General features: G+C 37.8%; 1 protein-coding gene across 1 annotated transcript in view; it reads right to left on the bottom strand.

Moving 5' to 3' along the window:
* Positions 1–9,594: 9,594 nt before the first annotated feature.
* NLRP14 (NLR family pyrin domain containing 14) overlaps positions 9,595–24,256 on the bottom strand; it is a 37,866-nt gene continuing 23,204 nt past the window's right edge. Inside the window, exons 9-14 of the mRNA XM_055143655.1 lie at positions 18,595–18,765; positions 18,107–18,277; positions 16,606–16,776; positions 13,452–13,622; positions 10,352–10,522; positions 9,595–9,712 (exon numbers count right to left, since the gene is read on the bottom strand). Of these exons, the coding sequence (XP_054999630.1) occupies positions 9,595–9,712; positions 10,352–10,522; positions 13,452–13,622; positions 16,606–16,776; positions 18,107–18,277; positions 18,595–18,765 (973 nt within the window). The remainder of the gene's footprint in view (positions 9,713–10,351; positions 10,523–13,451; positions 13,623–16,605; positions 16,777–18,106; positions 18,278–18,594; positions 18,766–24,256) is intronic.

The raw sequence follows: 24,256 nt of genomic DNA, 5'->3' as shown, positions 1-24,256 counted from the left end.
AAAAAATTTTTTTTTAAATGAAAGCTTTTTGAAGGTTATGGTGGTAGGGAAAAATAAAAGTCTTAAGTTTGAATCAATGCATATATGTTGGCGTACATGTTCCTTAGTTACTAAAGCACACCGGTAGGTAGTGAACACATTTTAGTGTCGACTCTGATGGGAATTTCTTGTTGGTTTGGGGGCCGTACCCGAGGTGCTGTGTTTGGGGGGAGTACGCAGTGCCCCGTTTAAATCTGGGTCTTCTGCGTAGCTCAATCCATTGAGTCATTCCCCCGACTTCAAATGGTAAGATTTTAAGATTGTTTAGCATGTGTGAAGTGCATCATACTAATTTATGTGATGACTTGCTCCAAAAAAATTTTCAATATTAAATCAATATTTCTTAGGTAAACCTACCGGTTCGGATATATTCATTTTTAAAGATGTTTTGCACATACATAGAAATACAGTTTTCTAATCATAAATGGTATGGACCTTTTGACCATAGTGAACTTGGCATATTTTTATTAAATGTCTTCAACATCAAGGCCAGAGTGATAGTACAGTGGGTTGGGCGTTTGCCTTGCCAAAGGCCAGCCTGGGTTAGATCCCCAGTATTCTATATGGTTCCCCCAAGCAGTTCCAGTAGTAACTCTTGAGTACAGAGCCTGGAATAACCCCAGGTATGCCCCACTCACCCCCCCAAAAATACTGGAGCACTGGAGCACTGTCCTCCCGTTTTTCACCAATTTGCTGGAGTGGGCAACAGTAATGTCTCCATTACTGTTTTTGACTTCTTACTGACTTCTTACTGTTTTTGGCATATCGAATGCAAGGTGGGTAGCTTGCCAGACTCTGCCCTGTGGGCGGGATACTCTTGGTAACTTTTCAGGTTCTCCAAGAGGGACAGAGGAATCGAACCCGGGTCCGGCCTTGTGCAAGACAAACGTTTGCCAAAAAGTCCCCAAAACAAAAAATCTTAAGCATTACATATTTGGGGGGCGGGGGACAACCAGCAGTGTTCAAGGATTATTACTGGATCTGTGCTTAGGGATCACTACTGGATAACCTCATTGGAATGTAGGTGGTACCCGGATTGAGCCCCAGTGGCAAGCGCCCTACCATTATATTCTTTCCAGCCCCTAGAATATTTCTTGACCTGACTTTTCGGTAAGATATTTTATAGATAACTGTAGGATAACATTAGGTTCGTCCTTTCAGCCTTGTCGCAGGGAACTTAGTTTCCCTTAAAGCAATGTCCTTCCTGTATGGACACAGGAAGATAGTTAATATTATGTTTTGTAACTTGGGAGTTTATTGACTCCAATAATATTTACTCCTGGACATTTGCTTTCTCGACTTAGTTGCCCTTAGTTCCTGCACCCCCAAATCAGGGTCCTGACGAGGGACGGAATGGACCCAGGGCAAGCTGTAAGTTACCCTGGCATTGAAATGGGCCAGGCCAAAGTGCCACAATACTCAACTATAAGTTGAGAACATGTCATAGACAAATGCTGTCATGATCCAAAAGTAATAACGAGACTAGGACCTTGCTGGGGTTAGGAAGACTAACCTGGCCTGAGAACTGTGGTCTGGAATATATAGTAAATGTCCTCAAGAACAATCAAATTTTAAAGTTTGATCCATCTCTTACTGTGCTCATACAGAATGACATTGCCAGAAATATTAGAAGTAAATTTACTATATCTATTTAAGTGGATTACTAGCTGAGGAAGGAAGAAAGCGACATACCCTTGTTTGGATACCACCTTTGAGTGGATCTCCTAGTAATCTGGAGTAATCTCTTTAGATGAGATTTTGTTAATCTCCTGGAGAAATGGTCTTATCCTTCTTTGATAAGAAGTTGATTTGTTAATGTTCAACCCACCTTTGTGTTACCACCCTATATGATTGCTATATAAACTAAGACTGTAAGAGAAATAGAGGCAGAGGCAAGACAGAAGAGGCAGAGGTAAGACAGAAGCAAGGAGAAGAGACAAAAGAGGAGAAAAAACACAAAGGCAAGACAGAAGACACAGGAGAAGACACAGAAGCAAGAGGGAAGACACAGAAGCATAGAGAAGACACAGCAGTAGAGACAGAGAGAGGTCGGAAGAGACCAGAGGAGAGACTTCAAGGACAGAGATAGAGAGACAGACAGAAGAGAGCACAACGGCACACACAGAAGCAGAGCACAAGGAGGAGCCATCCCGATCTGGTCCATACACAGCCAGCGACTCAAGAGCACCTAACGAGAGAGGAGAGAGAGAGAGTTCCTCTCTAAGAGCCCGCGAACAACACAGCACACATTATCTCCCCCTCCCCTGAGCATGCGCGCCTTTATATTTTTTACAGATAACTTTTTTAAATTTTTGCTTAATTTGGAAAGTTTGCCATTAGCCATGATAACTTTAATATTTTTGGTTACTTTTGTTTTGGGGTCACACCCAGCGATGCTCAGGGATCACTCTGGCCAGGGCTCAGAAAACCGTATGTGTTTCCAGAAATCGAACCCAGGTAGGCCTTGTGTAAGGCCAGTGCCCCACCTTCTTTCAACTTCTTGGTTAAAAAAAAAGTTACCATCCTCTCCTTTGACTTTTTTGTTCTTTCTTTTTCCATTTTTTTTTCTTTTGTTGTCACACTGGGCGATGCACAGGCCCTGGCTCTGCACTTAGGAATTATTCCTGGCAGTGCTCAGGGACCATATGGGATGCTGGAAATCGAATCCAGACTGGCCGTGTGCAAGGCAAACGTTCTACCAATTTGCTATCACTCCACCCCCTTTTTTTTTTTCATATTTTTGGAGTCACAGATTTTCCATGTTCTTTGGATATACAGTTTGTAGTATCTTTTATTCTAAACTTTAAAACAAGACAGTAATATGAAATCAAAGGGTTTATTTTTCCTGCAGTGTATGCATATATGTAATTGTTGTACAACTTAAGTTATAAAGTTATGTTTCTATTTTAGGTAGCATATTTATTTTTTTATATTTTATTTTATTTTTACATTTTGGCCCTCACCTGGCTGTGCTCCGGGCTCACTTCTGGCTCTAAGTTCAGGAGTCGCTCCTGGTGTGACTCCAGAGATCAAAGGAAGGCTGAGCTGAGTGCAAAGCAAGCACATATACACTGTACCCTCTCTCCAGAACCGTGTAGCTAACAATATTTAATTTACAATTGTTATATGTAAATTTAAGCTGTAATACCTGTGTTGTCATTGTTTTTCAGTATCATGTCCTTTATTTCTTTATTTCATTATTTATTCTTTAACTTATGAATTTTTTTAAAATGTTCAACCATCTGGGTATTTTTGGATGTTTTAAAAGTTTTGTATAATGTTAATTCTTTGTTTTTGTTGAGACTTTGTTTTGTGACCTTGTGTGCATGTGTGTTTATGTATGTGAAAAGAGTTTTCTCTAAATAGGTTTAATTCTGTCCCTATATTGTAAAGTTCAAATCTTTTCTCTTGTAACATACTATGTTTTTTGATAGATTGCCAGACATGGGGAGCTGTTTTAAAGTTTATCCAGAATTGAGATTTTGACAGCTTTCTTTCTTCCAGCTTTTTTTGCTTAGTGTAATTTAAAATTATATGTTAAATGTACCAAAATAGAAATTTTCTATGTACTTAATATATCTAATTATTTTTTAGATTTCTTTTTGTTAGCTTATTGAGTGCTGTTTACCATGCCGTCACTGCTTCTTCTCTTCTACCTTTCTTACCCTCTCTTGTATCAAATGATTTATCTTTATTCCTTCATTTTCCTTTAATGATATGGAAGAAGTGATGACTTCCCTTTCTTTTTTTGACAAAATTACTTTTCATGTTTTTAGACGAGTTTATAAACTTTAAGTGGAAGTTTTATTTTAAATTTATGAGTTTACTTATAAAATATTAAGCTGATTTCATGGTTAAATTTATTAATTGTAAAAAAAATTTATTAATTGTACAGGTTTATAACCATGAGCTGCATCAAGATCTCTAACATTTCTATCACCCCAAATATTTCTTTGTGCTAAATACTTAAAACAACTGCTAACAGATTTTAATAAGGACATTGCTAGCAACACAATAATAGTTGGAGACTTCAACACTGCCCTATCACCTCTAGATAGATCAACAAGATTAAAACTCAGTAAGGGAACACTGGCTTTGAAGGAAGAGATAGAAAAGAAAGGGCAAATAGATCTACACAGGGCTTTGCATCCCCAAAGGAAAGAATACACATTTTCTTCCAGTGCACACGGAAACATTTTCAAAAAATGACTATCTGCACTTGTATGTTCATTTCAGCCCAGTTTACAATAGCCAGAATCTGGAAAAAACCCCAAATGCCTGAGAACAGATGACTGGTTAAAGAAACTTTGGTACATGTACACAATGGAGTACTATGCTGCTGTTAGAAAAGATGAAGTCATGAAATTTGCATATAGGTGGATCAACATGGAAAGTATCATGTTAAGTGAAATGAGTCAGAAAGAGAGGGACAGACATAGAAAGATTGCACTCATTTGTGGAATATAAAGTAACAGGATGGGAGACTAACACCCAAGAACAAAAGAGATAAGTGCCAGGAGAATTACTCCACAGATTAGAAGCTGGCCTCCCATGCTGGGGCAAAAGGCAGATCAGGTAGAGAAGGGACCACCAAGTAAAGGGTGCTAGGAGGGCTCGCTCGGAATGGGAGATGTGGGCTGAAAGTAGACTACAGACCAAACATGATGGCCACTTAATACCTCTGTTGCAAAGAACAACACCCAAAAGGAGAGAGAGAGAGAGAGAGAGAGAGAGAGAGAGAGAGAGAGAGAGAGAGAGAGAGAGAGAGAGAGAGAGAGAGAGAGAGAGAGAGAGAGAGAGAGAGCAAAAGGGAATGCCCCGCCACAGAGGCGGGATGAGGTGGAGGGGACAGGGTGGAGGTGGTGGGAGGGATGCTGGGACCTTTGGTGGTGGAAAATGGGCACTGGTGGAGGGATGGGACTCAACCACTGTATGACTGAAACACAAGCACGGAAGTTTGTAAGTCTGTAACTACCTCACAGTGATTCACTGATAATTTTTTTTTTTAAAATAATACTCTTCAGTGCTTAATAATTGAGGCTTGGTTAAATAATTTGCACTCGCTCACACACTGGAAAACTATGAACAAGACATCTTTTGAAAAAAAATTAAAAATCGTGGAACATGGGGGCTGGAGCGATAGCACAGCTGGGAGGGCATTTGCCTTGCACGTGACTGACCTGGGTTCGATCCCTGGCATCCCATATGATCCCCCAAGCACCGCCAGGAGTAATTCCTGAGTGCAAAGCCAGGAGTAACCCCTGAGCATCTCTGGGTGTGACCCAAGAAAAAAGAAATTGTGGAACATGTAATACATCATTAGAAGACAGGTTTCAAGCACAGTTATTATCCAGATTTTATAATAAAATAAAGAATATAAAATCATAACCAAAATAAAATTTGTTAAATTTGGTTGATAAAATTTTGTGATTTTTATGTGATCTTTCTCATAATGACTAACTTTTCCATAAAACCATTATCTTATTAAATAAATTAAAAGTTATAAAAATACAGATATACCATTCAGGAAAACAGGAAGCAAGTCCAAATTGAAATGTTTTCTTAATCTTTAGGATAAGAAATGTTATAATTATTGGGGTATGATTCTTTTCAATATGCCCCTGGTTAAGATCTTTTTGTAGTCATCCTCATCACACATACATTTTACAGTCTTGGCTTTGTCTAATATGTAATTAATAGTAGCTTTATGAGCTATACTGCTCCTTCTCTCAATGACCACATTCCTCAAAATATCTATCACAAGAGGATGATGACTGAAGAAACTCAAACCACAGTATTGTTTATTCAAAAACAATAACGTGACTATAGTTTTGCATATTCAGTTTTACCTAATTTTCAGGGACTCCTGCCCACTCTGGAAGAGCAAGGATGGGAATACTCAGAGTTCTAGGGCACAGTGGTGTTTCAAAAAGTAGGCAGGTTACTAGGGAAGTGGGCATAAATATTGAAATAGCTAACATACATAAATTGAAAGCATTGATATTAAATAATTTTATTTGGCTATGTTTTTAAATATATTGTTGTGGGCAGTATTTTTGTTCTGATTCTTCTGGTATGGCATTATATTGTGAGGTTTATATATGACATTCTTTTTTAGTGTTTGGGCTAGGTTTCCTAAATCTGGGTATCTGTCTCACTCCTCAGATTGAAGAAGTTATCCACTATTATTTCTTCAACAAATAATTGTCATTTTCTCTTTCCTTGGGCTGGAGCAATAGCACAGTGGTAGGACGTTTGCCTTGCATGCAGCTGACCTGGGTTTCATTCCTCCGCCCCTCTCGGAAAGCCCAGCTAGCTACCGAGAGTATCTCACCCACACGGCAGAGGCTGACAAGCTACCCGTGGCGTATTCAATATGCCAAAAACTAACAACAAGTCTCATGATGGAGACATTACTGGTTCCCGCTCGAGCAAACTCTTTCCTCTTCTAAAATGCAAATGCTTGCTGGAGTAGGTAGGATACTTGCCATGTACCTGGCCAACCCGGGTTTAATATCTGGCATCCCACATGGTACCTCAAGTCCTACGAGGAGTGATTCCTGAGCAGCGAGGGGTTGGCTCCAAAACACACCAAAATAATGTAAATTCAAATATTGTTAAAAAATTTAATTTTGTTAAAAAATTTAAATATTGTTAAAAATATGCAAATATTTTCTCCTGTTGATACTATCAAATAGATATCTTTTACTTAACTTTTAAAAAAAGTTTAATTTAGGGCTGTGGTTTACAAAACTGTTACTGGTAGAGTTTTATATATAAAACATCCAGCATCACATCCACTAGTGTCGGCTTCCCTCCACTGTGTCCCATTGCTGCCCCTGTCCCCACCCTCCACCCTCCCTGTGGTCAGCTTCCTACTGAAGATCAGTCCGTTCTGATATTCTGCTGCCTTTGGCCCATCTGCTATTTCTCTACTAGGTTTATGTCCTATATATGAAAGACAATCTGTATCTTCCTTCTTTCTTCAGCATGACACTATAGATGCACATAGCATGAGTTCATTGTTTTTGGGGGCCACACCCTGCAGTATTTAGGACTTTATTCTGGCTCTGCACTTAGGAATTACTCTTGGCAGTGCTCATGGGATCATATGCGATGCCAGGGCTTGAACCCAGGTCGGCGACATGCAAGAAAAGTGCTCTAACCACTGTACTATTGCTCTGGTGCCATAGTTTCTTTATCTAGTATCTGTTCTTGGACACTTTTTTTCTTTCAAAATTTGGGCTACTGTGAATAGTGCTGCAATGAATACAAGAGTGCAGATGTCCTGTTTGAGGTTTGGGGCTCTTGGGGTAGATGCCAGGAAGTAGAATTGCTGGGTTATGTGGAAGTTCAATTCCTAGTTTTTGCAAACCTGTTTACAAAGAGGCTGAACCAATCTACATTCCCACCAGCACTGAATGAGGATATCTTTCCCCCCATATCTATGCCACACTGGTTGATTTTTTTTTCGTTGTGATGAATGCCAGTTTTATGGTGCGAAATGAAAACTCATTGTTATTTTATTTGCCATGTTTCTATCAAATAGAAGAAACTATCTTTAGCTCTATTCCACCCAAGAAATGGAACTCTAATTCTAATAACCCTTTTTCTTTTGTTTTTGGGGACACATCTGGCATTGCTTAGGCTTTATTCTTGGTTCAGTGCTCAGGTCTTAGTGTGGCTTTGGATTGGACCTGGTCAGCCAAGTGCAAGGCAAGCACCACACCCGCTGTATTATCTCTCTGGCTGCCTAATAATCTTATATCTCTTATCTTCAAAGTAGGCGACAGAAATGTTAACTGAAGTAGATTTCCATGTACAGATGCATTAATATTTAAAAATCACTGGTGTTAAAGAGTTGCCTGAGAAATTTGAAATGCCAATTTCTAGACACTCATCTAGATATTCTGATTCACTAAGTCTATAAGGGGTTCAGGAACTAGTATTTAAAGAAAATTAAAAGTGATGGTTTTACTCTATTGGTCCCAAGAAAGCACATGGAAAAACATTAAGATATGACAGAAGTGGTGAACTCAAATTGTGAATGGAGATATGAAATAGAGCCATGGCAGCAGGAGTAGAGAGAAAGGGAACAAGATGTTATCATCTGCCCTGCTTTCATTCTAAGCTTTTCACATTCTGAATTTTATATATATATGTGTATATATATATATATATATTTATTTGTAGGATAACATTGGTTTGTCCTTTCCGCCTTGCCACAGGGAGCTTAGGTTTATTGGGTTACTCCCATCACAGTGCTCCCAATTCTGTTTACTTGTAACTTCTTTCTTTGTGCTCTGTTGACTTGTAAATATTGTTTTTCTCTTCTTCTCTGCATGGCTAATTCAGAGCAATGTCCTTTTTGTATGGGCACAAGAAGATAGTTAATGCTATGCTTTTGTAACATGGGAATTAATTGACTCCAGATATTACCTCCGGGGCATCTGTTCTCTTGACCTAAGCCTCAGTTGCCCTTACTTCGTAACACCCCCAAAACAGGGCTCTAATCTGATTAGGGACTGGATGGACCCGGGTCAAGCAGTGAGCTATGTGATACCCTGGCATCAAAATGGGCCTGTCCAAAGCACCATAATGCTTAACTATAAAAGCTTGGTCATGAACAAATGCTGTCATGATCCAAAAAGCAGTAACTAGATTTGACCCTTGCTAGGGTTAGGAATGATTAATCCAGCCTGAGCACTGTAGTCTGAGTCTGTAGCACGATGTCCCCAGGAGAGCCACCCTACAAGCTCAATATACCTGTGTCCATACAAAATAACTAATATTAAGAAGCAAAATTAAGATGCCAATTAAGTTATTAAACTAAGGAAAGGAGAAAAACACCTTAAGTGGTATTTTGCCTGTGAGCTAAGGAAGGGCTTTCTTATGTTGATTTTGCTGCCTGCCAGACTGGGAGTAGTGTTTACCTCTAATACAGGGAGCTGGAAAGAGCCAAGAGAGACCAGGGCAGCAACATGGAGTACGGAGAGACTAGCAAGGGGGACAGAGGGAGAAGAATGTACGGGAACAATGCAGGAGCAGGCATGTGGAGAGACAAGAGACATGGCTGCAAAAGGGAGCGTGGAGAGATGAGCGGGAGAGAAAGGAGGAGACGGGAATGAGGGGCAGGGTGAGATTAGAATGGGGAGTTTAGTGAGACTGGGACAGGCAAGTGGGGAGAATGGAATAAATCTCAACCGATCACCTGGCTTGGCCGGCCCTCATTTCCTCCTTCATCCGAACCTTGGCACAGGCCACCCTGGGAGGGAGAGTGGCCTGAGTCCACCGAACTCGGGCTGCGAGAGGGAGAGCCACCGAGGCTTCCCCTGGTCACGCTGGAGATTATACATATATCCAATTAAAACTTCTAGCAAGCTTGGTTTTTCATTTTATTTTTGTCTCTCAACCCTCATGTGATATAGAACACTTTATAAAGAAATGACTAACCTATATCTAACAGACACCAAGTTTAATACATAGGATTACAGCCCCAGCCTTGTCACTCAGAAGTTTATTTTCCGTGGAAAAAAAAAAATTACATTCTTCAAATCAGAAACACTGCCACCAGGAACCATCGCCATTAGGCTTAATAACTAGGTGCGGATTGCTAACTTCCACTTCCTCTAGGAGCTTCTGTGCTTCCTTATCAAGTGCTTCTTTGCGCAACCTGAGAAAACAAAGAACAGCTCATTCAGTGCTTAATTTTTCCCTAACTCTGAAGAAACTTTTCTATTGGTGGAGGGTACTCTATCCTGAAGCCACCAGGGGTGTATGCAAAAGTGCCATGGGCTCATTTCTGGTCAGGATCTATCCCAGGACTTCGTAAGCAATTAAGGCATGTGCTGTAACGACTGAGTCACCTCATCCCAGACCCTGATGAATTTATTTCTTGTCAGAGTAGAAAGAATAGTAGAAAGATACTCTCCCATCTTCTCTATTTAAGAGAAACAGCATGACCAATGCTGTAAAAACATATACATTGTATTCATATATGCTAGGAACTGTCCAAATACTGGCTATATTGACCTATGTGATTCTCAGAATAACCCTATGGGTAGAGAGAATCACTGCATCTATTTTATAAATAAGGAAGCAGAAAAAAAAATCCCTATTGGAAATAACACAAATTCAAATAACTATGTAAATAAGTGGCAGACCAGAATTTACACTTAAATAGTCTGTAGTTTAATTCTTAATCATTATTCTACATTATGTCTTACAAAACAGTGTATTATGGGAGAAAAACAAGGGCCTAGAACTCCCCCTAAGAAAGAATTCCCCCTAAGAAAGAAGTCAATAGATTTACCCTAGAACTTGTAGTTTACAATCAGGAGACTTCAAGGCTGCATGCAACTTCATAATTCCTTCATGCCCTAAGGCATTCTCTGCCAGTTTTATTTCTACCAGTTTTTGGTTGCTGCTAAGAGTAGAGGCAAGATCCTTACAACAGACAGAGGTCAAACCACAGCATTCCAATCTGCAGGAAAGAGATACTCATGATAAAATTAACCTTATCCTATGACAAAACAAATATACAAGAGATGTGGGAGGATATATCAACTCCAGAACTTAAAGAAAATGAGAATAACTGGTATAAAAAAACAGGATAGATTTACATACTTCCATTACTTGGAATTTATAAGATAAATAGATCCTTTTCTATATACAAATAATGATTTAATTATAATCCAGATAACAAACATGGTATACCAAAGAAAACTATGAAACAACTGAATCTTTTTATATCATTATAAATGTATAATGTATATTATAAATGTATATTATAAATATACAGCAGTATAATTTTATACTTTAGTAGATTTTAGAAATATTAGTTCTGACTCCTATAAGAAGTAAAATATATGAGATTTTTACCACCAAGCCATTTATACAAATAAACTTCACCCATTAAAAATAAAACCAGTATTTTTACACGGATACTAAATCCGACAACATATTTCAATGTACTAGGGTCACTTGATGGATGGGAAGAATAATGGACAGAAGTAGTCAATCAGATGAACAGAAGAACTTCACATGAAACAATGGTAATAAACCACTGAGAAGTATGTTAAGCTCAATCTTCAACTGGTCATCAGTCTCCAAGCAACTATTTTAATTTTCATCTTATGAATCTTAGCTATTCAACTATTAGTGCCCTGTAGGTGCTGAGTATACAATTTTTTCAACTTGTTGCCACACAAAATATTAATTTGGAGCAAGTATAATTATGACACAAGATCAAAAGAAGAATAAAATCGGGATAAAAAGCATTTGTAACATAAAATGTTAAGAAGACTTCATTATTACCTTGAATTTCAAGTGACTAATAACAGTTTCACAACAGAAAACAAAAACTACAAACTGAAAAACACAAGTCTATGATAGTAAGAGATTTAAACATGGTTTTCTTCCTACACTTTCTCATTCTTCCAAGCACAATTAGACTCATAAAAAACAAGAATATAGTAGGTAGGCCATGGATGATTTTCAAATTTTAAACATCATGTTCCTAGAATGCAATGCTAGAGGGTAAATTAAAAAGAAACCCCCTTTGTGTTTGAAAATTAAGGTGTATAATTTAAAATAAATTTGGTTGAAGATAAGTCATAAGGGAAGGCAAGAGTATTAGACTCAAAAGTAAAATACTATTACAACAAAACTTATAGGATGACTGTAATAAAATGGATTTGAAGGGAAATCATAACCATAAGTCATAAACATAAGTCATATGCAGAATGAGTAACCTTGAAAGACAAGGTCATGTCTCCCTATAACGCACAGAGCAGGTGAGTTCACTACTTATTGTAAAATCATGGGTCCTTTTCTCCTGGAATTCAATTCCAGTGAATATACATACATCTAACTCCTCCACATCAGCCCTGTGGGACTTAAAAGGGAAATTGACAAACATGCTATTTTTTTATGCTGCTTTGTCTCTGAATGGATTTTTTGTACTGATGCCAGCATAGAAGAAACATTTAGATTTGCTAAATTTTCAGGTTATGTGTAAGATAAAGTTAAATCTCAATACAGATAGCCAACTGACATAGGAAAGAGTGCTTGTTTATCTGGTGATGATGATACATCATCTCACACCAGTAAGAATGGCATATATCACAAAGGCTGGAAACAACCAGTGCTACAGAATCAGTGTTCATTCACTGTTGGTGGGTGGGCATGTCATCTGGTCCAACCCCTGTGGAAAAGAGTATGGAGATTTCTCAAAAACATAATAGAGCTTCCATATGACCACTTGTTAGCATCTATCACAAGAATACAAAAATAATAATGTGTGAAGATGTATGCACATCTGTGTTTGTTGCAGCAAACACAATAGCCAGGATATGAAAGCAACACAACGTTCAATATCCAGTGAATGATAAAGCTGTGGCATATAGATACAATGGAATATTATATGCCTGTAAGAAAAGATGAAGTCATGCAGTTTTCTGCAACCTGGATAGAACTGGAGAGCATCATGTTAAGTGAAATAAGTCAGATTGGAAAAGTACTGGATGGTATCACATATCTGTGGTATATATAGAAACAAGAGGGCAATAAATAGAATTGAATAATGGAAAAAATGTTGGTCCTGTTTTAAAAAACTCAGGTTATCAAAGGGGTGTGGTAGAGAAAAAAAGGAAAATGCAGACTTAAAAGGATGGTGGGTCAGTTTTGAACATTTTGTTGGTAGTGAAGGGGAAATAACTTGATTTATCAAAACCATAAACATTAACCCTATTAGAGCCATATTTGCTATGACAAACAATTAAAAAAATTAAATGTGAGAACACATATACCACCCCACCATCACTAGTATGGTAAATAAAAACATTCAGTTCAAAGATAGAAAGAGCAGAACTTTTTAGAATAAGCAACAGGGAGACAGATTCCTAAAGAATACAGCATAATAGTATTTGGGCTTCCCATATATACAGAAAATTTCTTTATCCAGAGGTCAGTAATTCAAGTTTGTATATATAGAAGTGAACTCTACAGATTTTGAAAGAAAATAAAAATGCAAACACAGGATTGAACATAAAAATTATAGTATAGGATAAAGTTTACTAGAGTGCAACTCCTTGAAAGACCAACATTTTCAGATAGATAATTAAATCTTCTATTAAATGGAATATAAGCTACCTAAATCAAGTACAAATTAATGAAATCCTGGTTTCATTAGTAAATGAAACCACTAATGGGCCTGGGGGCACAGAAATATGAAATACATTTTATACTAATGCCATGTAATATATGATACAAATATTTGAAATTCAGTTTATTTCTGAAAATAACTTGCCTTCTAGCTTCATTTCTATGTCATTTTCTTTCCATATACTAAACCTGTTATACTAGCCACCAAATAGATACTATTTATGTTCTCAATGGAAAGCTAAACTCACCCAAGCCTCTCAATATTACAGTTTGGATGGTTGAAAGCCTCATTAAGGATTTTAACTCCATCATCCCTCAAGTCATTGTTCCCAACATCCAGGCTGCGCAAGTTTGGGTTGTTCATTATGGTAGAAGCCAGATCCAAACAGCATGCATCAGTCAGAGCACAGTTCATCAATCTTCAATAAATACAAATAGAAGTGAGAGAATCAGTGGTGAGGCCAAATTAGTACAATATTAGGAGTTATGCCTTGTAGTTAAGCCGCTTTTTCTTATCCTATGTAAAACCCTAGATACACAGGAGAAGGTTAAATATTACCAGAAGGGACATGGATTTCTTTGAAGAATAAGAAAAAATTTGACATATTTTATTCCAAACAAGCTGTTTACTTCAAAATTGAGGGTGTAAACATGTCAATAAATGCCAAAAATGGTACCAAGAAACATTTGGTCTCTATGAATTGTTTCTAACAATCTATTTTAAATGAAAGCACTTCTCAAGAATCTGTCCCAAAATGTTAACTCCAAAGAACATCACTACATATACAAAGACATTTTTGGGGGTAATCTTTGTGTAACTTATATTTATTTAAAAGCACCGTATAGTCTCAGATTTCTCTACTTTTTATGTGCTTCTAGTATGCCCCCATTCTACTCACCATGCACACACACCCATTTCTCCTCAAAATATTTAATACAAATTCTATTTTTCTCCCCCAAGCCATACCCCCTCAGCCAATGTTATGTCCTATACAATGAAACCCTCTACTATTCAACATAAAGTAACTCCATCTCCTTTGATCCACCCCTCACCCTCTGGGACTTCAGCTGTTTCCTCAAAACATGAAAATATTATCATTCTCTCTATATATGCATATATACATATATTTGTATACATTCCAGAATTTTTAGGGTAACTTAAGGACATGAGTATAACATTAGTAATACCATTAGTCATCTCACCATCTCTCTTATTTATTGTAAATATTAGCTTAGAAAACAGCCATGGCTCCTGTAGGAGTATAAAGGCAAGTATAAACGCAAAAATTTGAGGCTGGAGTGATGGCTAAAAGGGCTGAATGCCTGCTTTGCTTGTTAGAGGTCCAGATTTGATCTGCCAGCACACGGTACTCTGTTGAACACCACCGGGAGTAACTCCACTCAGAGCTGGAAGTAGCTCCTGAGTAATCCTGCATGGGCTCCAAAAGCGAAAAAGTAGTAAAAATCTGTCTATGTGTTCACATTAAAGGAAATAAAGTAGGATGAGAAAACTGCTAAAATATAAAGGTTATTTGGAAATTATACTCAAGTTTGTTCAGAGGCGTTGGATCTGATTAAAATTACTGAATAAAAGAAACAGATTCACACAGTAACTGATATCATACATGTATTCCTAGTGAAAGTGTAGTGATAACTGGACCCAGGAACTCCATCATCTGTTTGTAGATGTAGCAATGAACTATTAAATTTGGAAACTTAATAATCATTCATCAGCCCAGTCACGCTAAAGACTGCTGAGTAGACCAACAATTGAGAATAGCTCTAGAATCTATGGTAGACTATACTCTTAATGACACACCCAGGCTACTGCTTCCTAGGGGAAAAATCAGCTAATGACGACACTTCTGCCTACTTTACTCTAGTCACTATATTTATACAATGAAATTAAATGTTATTTAAATAAGTGTTACAAAATAGACAAAATGAAACTTAATCCTAAATTCCTTCCCATGTGGGGAGTTCCTTTACCTTTCTCTTCTACTTTTCAATAAACTTTTCTACTTTCCAAAACTAAAAAAAACAAAAAGGACATAATGTTATGTTTCTAAGATACTACCAAGGAAACCTTAAAGTCCTGTCAACAACAATCAAAATAATGTCATGAATATATACATGTCTACCAATTAAACAAAATAGAAGTAAAAAATAGTTGCTGTTTAAATATTATTTTTATTTGAGTATATAAGAGCAGATAATGGGAAAAAGAAACTGGTGTATATATACACAAAGGAATACTACTTGACTATAAGAATAGATGAAATAATGCTATTTTTCCCTACATGGATGGGACTAGAAGGTATTATACAGAGTGAAGTCAGTCACAAGGAGAGGGATAGATATAGAATGATCCCTCTTATATTTGGAATATAAACCCAGTAAAAGAATAACAAATGATCAAGGACAATAGAACCTGAGAACTGGTTTACAATACTGAGCTTACCAAGGTGAGGTGGTGGGGTGGGAATGACTAGCTGAGGATAGTTGGAAAGGGACTTTGACACAATGGTAAAAGGAAGTGATCCACTGGTGGGGGTTGAGGTAATAGAATATTTTAGTCAGGAAACTATTTCAAGTATTATAAATCACAGTACTTCAAAGTTAATTCAAATAAAATTATTTAAACAGTGGGTAGGGCATTTGCCTTGCATACTACTGACCCGAGTTCGATCCCTCCGTCCATCTCAGAGAGCCCAGCAAGCTACCAAGAGTATCTCACCCGCACAGCAGAGCCTGGAAAGCTACCCGTGGTGTATTCGATATGCCAAAAACAGTAACAAGAAGTCTCACAATTGGAGACGTTACTGGTGCCAATTTGCTCCAGTAAATTGATGAGCAATGGGATGACAGTGATACAGTGACAGTGAAAAATTTTTTCTCTGGGGGTTCACATCAGGCTCTGGGCTCAAGGATCGATCCTGGTGGTTCTCAGAGCTTGCTAGATTTAAGGCATAACTATCTCTCTGGATCCACTTTACATATTATATTCTAGGAAATTAAAAAAAAATTCTTTCTGGTTTTAAAATGTTGACCTAATTATAAACATGAATTTAAAAAATGAATACATTTTAACCTTATGAAAAAAGAGACAGTACAATATTCTCTTAAGCTCTACTGAGGAAAAAACAAAATCACTGTTGTCCAACCTGATATTTCTGGTCCTCAGTATCTGAGTTAAATAGGATCATTGTAATAACTGCTTAAAAGATTCTGATTTCCCTACCATGTCTCAGGCACTATGTGACACTACAGATCAGCTTTTAAATTTTTTTCAGACAGAAACTCAGCTTTTGTATCTGTCTAACCCTTAGATTTCCTTTCTAATCTCCCCTGTTTCCACTCTGTAGTTGAAGCCACACAAAAGGAAGGTCACAGAAAACTTACTGCAGTTCCTGAAGACCATTGCATGGATGCTTAAAGACAGCACACAGGAGCTTTACTGTATCATCTTGTAGTCTGTTTGATCCAAGATCCAGATGTCTCAGAGTATTATTTTGTATAAGAGCGGCGGAGAGATATTCACCACTAAGTGAAGTGAAATGGCAATTCCTCAGTCTAGAAGAAAGGACAGAATCACTGTTCTACTACCCAGAGTTTTCTATCTTTGAAAAGTCTTCATGCCACGGTCCTTACTTTCCAATGTTACTTCCAATCAAACACCCACTTTCTTCCTTGCCTGTCTTACTTGGGGAAAGGGTCTGCAACTAAATTGAGCTACACATTGTTTTTAAGAAATTCTTTTACTGTACAAATAATTAACCTATTAAACTGAGCTACACATTGTTTTTCAGAAATTTTCTTACTGTACAAATAATTCACCTATTAAAATGATTTTCCATGACACTAGTGCCTAATTGCAAAGTTTCTATGGAAACAAGGAAAGGCATATTGAAGAGAATGAGGGTAACTACAGTCAAGTACTTTTCGTGTGTGGTAAAAGTAGCATTGTAGACAAATACACCCTGGGTGATTTGGAGCTCAAACATTTGATATATGTGGCAAATAAATTAAAGCACAGAAAATTGATTTGAAAAAATTTCACATTTGAAATATTAAGCAATAAAAGCATAATTATATGAAAATGTTTTATGATATATGGCATTAGTAATTGTAAAATATAAAAATACAGAGGGAAACAGCTTATTAGGAATTAAGGATGCTTGGGGCTAGAGCGACGGCACAGTGGGTAGGGCATTTGTCTTGCATGTGGCTGACCTGGGTTCGATTCCCAGCATCCCATTTGGTACCCTGAGCACTGCCAGGGGTAATTCCTGAGTGCAGAGCCAGGAATAACCCCTGTGCATCGCCGAGTGTGACCCCCCCCAAAAAACAAAAACAAAACAAGAATCAAAGATGCTCAACATCAAACATTTAAATTGTCATTTTTAAACTAATGCTTCTCAAAATTAAAAGATGCCCAGTGACGGTATTATTAAAATGCAGATCCTTTGCTTTCAGAACGAGCTCTAAACCTATCTAGAAGGCAAATAAACCATTATCTATCAAAATACTTCAGCTTATCAACTTCAGGTCTCAGAAATTAAATGAATAAAATAGCTATACTCTGACTCATTCATACAATGGAAAGCTCTTTCTACTAAGCTGTTTATACACACACACACACACCCTGTTCTAAGCATCAAATATGGAGTTTGATAAGTCGACATTAGTCCTGAATCTGCCATTTTCTTATAAAAATGAGGCACAACTGCCTCAACAATTTAAGCACACAATAAATGGAAGATAATATTCTATCCTCATCTACCTTTAAGGATCATAGGGGGAAAACTCAATGAACAGAATGTGTTCATATTTCCCCATTTCAGATATATTTTAAAATTTATGTTATACTGGAAGGATTAAATACAAACTAATAGATACTTACACAAGGCTCTGTAGTGTACACTGGGGATCTTTCAAGGCATCACTCATAAACTTTATTCCCTCATCTCCCACGAAGTTGTCTGCCAAGCATAAATGTGTCAGCCTTTTATTGATAATGAGAGCCAAGGAAAGATCCTTGCAACCAGCTACTGTAAGGCCACAGCTTTCTAAACTGAGGGAGAAATACACATAATAGATCAGTCAACTCCCAAAGTTCATGCTTCTCTTTTTCAGAAATTATTTGGCACTTAAAACTCTTATTTCTACACTACTCAACCCTTCTTAAGTCATAAATTTCATTGCAACTATACATGGGATCAGATGAAAGAAACAAAGGGGAGAGGAGAGGGTAGGACAGGTAAAAAATGAACATAGGACATCATAAATAACAGTAGGGTCTAAAAGTCAGGTGCAAGAGAGGAAGTCAAGAAAATGAGTGCATGTAGAGCTTATCCAAAACTATTATTTAAGAAAGAAAACAAGACTCACGACAGTCTCTCAAGGAAACACTCTGGATGACTTAAGGCTTCACACAACAGCTTCACTCCATTATCAAATAGACTATTGTTTGATAGATTCAGGTATATTAGGCTCTGGCTTCTTATAAGAGCCTTAGAGAGATTTAGAAAACAAATAGTAGATAGGTTGCAGTATTCCAAACTGGAAAATATAGAAAAACAGAAATTACAAGTTCTCAGAGAATAAATGAAATTACCACAACCCATAAAAAGGGTTCCTTAATCGTTGGAACCTATTCTGGGAAATAATCTTTATACAGAATGGCAATTATTTATAATTTGTTTTGTTTGGGGGTCAAGCCCAGTAGTGCTTCGGGGTTACTTCCAGACTTATGCTTGGGGTTGGGAAGCAGTCATACTGGTGGTACCCTGGGAACCAGAAAATACCAGGAATGAACTAGACAACACATATTCTCCACCCTATGAGCTATATTTTTGGGGTCCAAAAGCAGTTATTTAAGAAAAGCACAGGGTAGAATAGGAAAGGAAGAATATAAGGTTGTCTCTTTCATACCCAGGTTCCCATTCAAAATATTTTAAATGCTACATTTTTTATTTCATACTTTTATTATAATCTCATTGGCCACCCTCCAGAACTCATGGCTGCTTCTTCCGGAAGGGAACATAAAGTGAGGCCCCCATAACCATACCACTGGACTTTGCACCAGGGGTGTCCCAGAGGGGGGCAGCTGAGAGCCCTCCCTGCCCCAAGGGATCCAGCCCCGGCAGCCGACCACTACCCAACCACCACCACACTCCAGGCCGCTTTCCACACACTCGGGCCGAGCCTCACGCATGAGTGAACATATTCCTGGACACGTGGCCATGAAGGGAAATAAATAAATAAATAAATATATATTTTATATATATATATATATATATATATATATATATATATATGCCTCTCAGAGAGCCTGGCAAGCTACCAAGAGTATCCTGCCCACAGGGAAGAAAGAGCCTGGCAAGCTCCCCATGGCGTATTAGATATGCCAAATACAGTAACTATAACAGGTCTCATTCCCCTGACCCTGAAAAAAGACTCCAATTTTTGGGAAAAATAAGTAAGGAGAGGCTGCTAAAATCTCAGGGTTGGGACAAATGGAGACATAACTGGCGCCTGCTCAAGCAAACTGATGAACAGTGGGATGACAGTGATACTATAATAGGTATTACATTTTGTTTTGTAAGAGATTTTATACAGTGACATACATTTTTATTTTAATTATTAAAAAAGTAATTTTGTTAGTAAAGTCAGTGAATTTAGAATTCAACTTAAAACAAGGCTCATGAGTAAGATTTATAAAGAGAAAAAGATCTTTCCTTTTGTAATTTTCTTGTAATTTTTGCTAAGACACCATGATTTACAAAGTTGTTCAGAATACAGTTGGTTCTAGGTATAGAATTGTCCAACACCAACCTCACCAGACCATATTTTTGCCTCTATCTTTCTTATAGTCAAGTTGATTTTCTCCTTTGTTCCTAGTGCTAATTGAAATCCATCTAAAGATTTACCTTTTTTTCATTTCGGGTCACACCCAGCAATATACAGGGGTTACTCCTGGCTTTGCACTCAGGAATTACTCCTGGTGGTGTTCGGGAACCATATGGGATGCTGGGAATTGAACCCAGGTTGGCCGCATGCAAGGCAAACGCCCTACCCACTGTGTTATTGCTCCAGACCCTATTTTTTTAAAACTGGAGCCACACCCAGCTGTGCTCAGGGCTTACATCTGGTTCTGTGCTCAAGGATTATTCCTGGGGAATAATATACAGTGCAGGGAATCAGCCCCGCTCAGCCACATGCAGGGTGAGCACACTGTATGATATACTATCTCTCCATTCCAGATTTCTTCATTTTTGAATGAAAGTTCAGCCTCTTTTTAAAAATTTCTTCTACAGCTTCAGAAAACACAGACAGTACTAAAATTCAGAAGGTGTTCCATAGCAACAATTTTGATTTTTGTTTTGTAAGAGATTTTATAAATTAACCTGAACCTTAGAAATTACTTCTATGTCTAATGAAAACAAGACTTAAGTACTAATAGTCTAATATTGATAGACTGATTTAATAATGTCACACTTGTATTAAATTGACATTAGACCTAAGTGTTACAGTCAAATCAGATTTTCCTCACATATATAAAGTAACAAATGTAGAGCTGTTTATCTAGTTTCTAGAAGTTTGGAGGTGTTCCCTGGCTCACAGCAATTTAGAACATCAACCACCAAATTCAATCAAAAGGGAAGCCGAGAGTTGAGGTTTCTGGCTCCAAACTGACTTCTAAATAAAACTCAGCAAACCACTGGAGTGGGGCGGCGCCAGCCCAAAACTCCAAGTGGTCCCGGCCGCCGGAAGTCACGCCCTCGACCCACCCTCGGCGCCATCTTGCCACAATCAACAGAGAAGCGGCAGGCATTCTGGTGAGCTAATGCAGCCGCGTGACCTTTTCTAAAACCTGAAAACATACAATCTTTTAATGGAAAACTAATTATCAAATTCTTCCTTAATAGGGTTATCTTGTTTGGGGGTATAACTCCCACAATAATAGTGAGTTTTGTGTTGAAATATGGAACGTAATCAAGGTGAAGAGAAAATGAAGTGAAATTCATCAGTTATACAGTTGGGGTAGGGGGCGGGGAGTATACCTGGGATTTTGGTGGTGGAATATGGGCACTGGTGAAGGGATGGTGTTTGAATACGGTATAACTGAGACATAAAAAAATAAAATAAAATAAAATAAAACTCAGCAAACCAAGAGGAGACACATTAACTTACACTTGGGTCCTGCTGGCAAACCAGCTCAATTCTCTTTTAATGGTGCCACCAAAATGAGATGCTTGAAAGAAATTTTCCCCAAAATGCATAAAACTGGAACATAATAAACTTTGATGTTCTTATGTGTTGCTGTGTCACAGTTCTGCTATTACTAAGTATAGTCCATAAAGTGGTCTTATGCAGATGACCAGAGAAAATAATCCATAGTCCATTCTAGAATAAGTATCTCTTGATTTAAGAAATTAAAATAAGTTGATCTGATGTACAAGATTTTTTTTTGTCACCTGAACCTACTGGAATAAGATTATCATGCTGCTTTTAAATAAGAATTAGAAACTGACTCAAAAGGCCTCACCTTCAAGAGCTGTGATACCACGGAAAGCAACCATACCTCAGAAGAATGGCTGCCCTGGGGGATGTGGTTTCTGCCAGCACAGAACTGATGTGTGGATGCAGTTTCCTTTTCTCCAAATGTTTGCTATATAGTATTTTCAGATTGCCCAAGAACTCTGAACTTTATTTTCTCAAGTGTGAGATTATTTTTCTGATAAAAGTTAGAAATTGCAGAAGTTATATATTGCCTGCAATATATAACTTGCAGATCAGTATAAATGCACCCCAGTGACAGAACACTCTTAAGAGAAAGAGCGAAATAATGGATAGGCCTCATGGGTCTATTCTAAAACCTACATAAATTATTTGTAATCAGAGACTTAAAGATGGATGAGAGGTTTCTGCCTAAGTTTGCCATAGTGAGATATTAAAATGAAAATTAGAAAAAGTTTCTAGTTTAGATACTAAGTCTAATAGTTTCCTAAATAATTACTACTTACATTAGCATTCAAAAGAATACATAGAGTAGTTGCTATATAGAGAACATGGGCACACTATACATATATATAATACATATATATTAACAGGCAACTAGAGTTGAATGACTCTGGCTGGAGTGATAGCACAGTGGTACGATGTTTGCCTTGCACACTGCTGACCTGGGTTCGATTCCTCCACCCCTCTTGGAGAGCCCGGCAAGCTACTAAGATTATCTCACCTACACGGCAGAGCCTGGCAAGCTACCCGTGGCGTATTTGATTTGCCAAAAACAGTTAACAAGTCTCACAATGGAGATGTTACTGGTGCCTGCTCAAGCAAATCGATGAACGATGGGACAACAGTGCAGAATTGAATGACAAGTGTCTATAAATTGAAATGTAAAAATTTTAGAATCAGAAAACATTGCAAATACTATAGTATGTATGTCAGACTGAGTATGATCTATAACAGAACATGGAATAATAATATTCCATGCTCTGCCATATTACTAGTGATTATCCTTAACATTTTTTCAAACCTAACTCTTTTTTTTTATTGTTTTTTGGGTTTTTTTTTTTTTTGCTTTAATTGGGTTACACCCGTCAATGCACAGGGGTTACTCCTGGCTCATGCACTCAGGAATTACCCCTGGCAGTGCTCGAGGGACCATATGGGATGCTAGGAATCGAACCCGGGCCGGCCATGTGTAAGGCAAACGCCCTCCCCACTATGCTATCACTCCAGCTCCAAACCTAATTCACTTTTAAATGTCAAAGTAAACATTTTTATCAAAATACTTATGTTTTGGGGAGAGGTGTTTAGATTACATTTGGCTATACACCAAAATTAGTCATTCTGTTTACCTTTCAGTATGATCAGGGACAAGGAATGATCTGACTCTTAGTCTAAAATATTTTTAAGTCTTTAAAATTTCTTTGAAATTCTTGCACATGTAAGTGAATTAACAGGGAGAATATCATGCTAAGTGAAATGAGTCAGAAAGAGAGGGGTAGACATAGAGAAACTGCACTCATTTGTGGAATATAAAGTAAACAGAACGGGAGATTAACACCCAGGATATTAGAGATAAGGACCAGGAGGATTGCTCCACGGCTTGGAAGCCGGCCTCACATGCTGGGGGGGGGAAAAGGCAGCTCAGATAGAGAAGGGAACACCAAGTAAAGTATGCTTGGAGGACCTGCTCGGGATGGGAGATGTGTGCCGAAAGTAGGCTGTAGACTGAACATGATGGTCACTTAATGACTGCACTTCAGACCATAACATCCTAAAGGAGAGAAAGTAAAAGGGAATGTGCCTGCCACAGAGGCGGGTGGGGGGTAGGGATGGTGGGAGGGATACTGGGAACATTGGTGATGGAGAATGAGCACTGGTGGAGGGATCATTGTATGACTGAAACGTAAGCACGAAAGTTTGTAAGTCTGTAACTACCTCACAGTGATTCATTAAAAAATTAAAAAATAATAAAATCTTTTCACAGTAACTGGTGATATTTTGTGAGGCAGACTGCAAAGACCCACTCATTATCAACAGTTTCAGTGTCCAACCTACTATAAGCAGGACAGAGACAAAAACTTCAAAATTCTAAAAATGACTTAACTGCCCTTATGCTCTCATGAAGAGTATTTGCATAATATATGTATACCTAATGGAATGGGTACATTCATTTAGGACAAAAAGAATGGAACTTGAGATGATTATGTAAGGTAATATTAGAAAGTGAAAGCACCATATAAATGGTTTAATTCATATATCAAATACAAACAACTAAAACCAACAGATTAGCAAACACAAAACAAACTATCACTATCATCCTGTTGTTCGTCAATTTACTCAAGTGGGCACCAGTAACATCTCTATTACACTCAGCCCAATTAGCCTAAACTCTAATTCAGTGAAAACTATAGTGGCGACTGTTGAAACAGTAGTGGCTACTAGAAGGAATTGGTGGGTGGAAGGAATTGGCAAGTCACTAGTTTTGGTGATAGTATGGAATTATAACCCTGGTAGTTGGAGTGATGAATTT

This window comes from Sorex araneus, chromosome 6 (assembly GCF_027595985.1).
Source record: "Sorex araneus isolate mSorAra2 chromosome 6, mSorAra2.pri, whole genome shotgun sequence".
Taxonomy (NCBI): Eukaryota; Metazoa; Chordata; class Mammalia; order Eulipotyphla; family Soricidae; genus Sorex; species Sorex araneus.
Note: the sequence above shows the minus strand (reverse complement) of the source record. Positions and strands in the feature narration are given on the sequence as shown.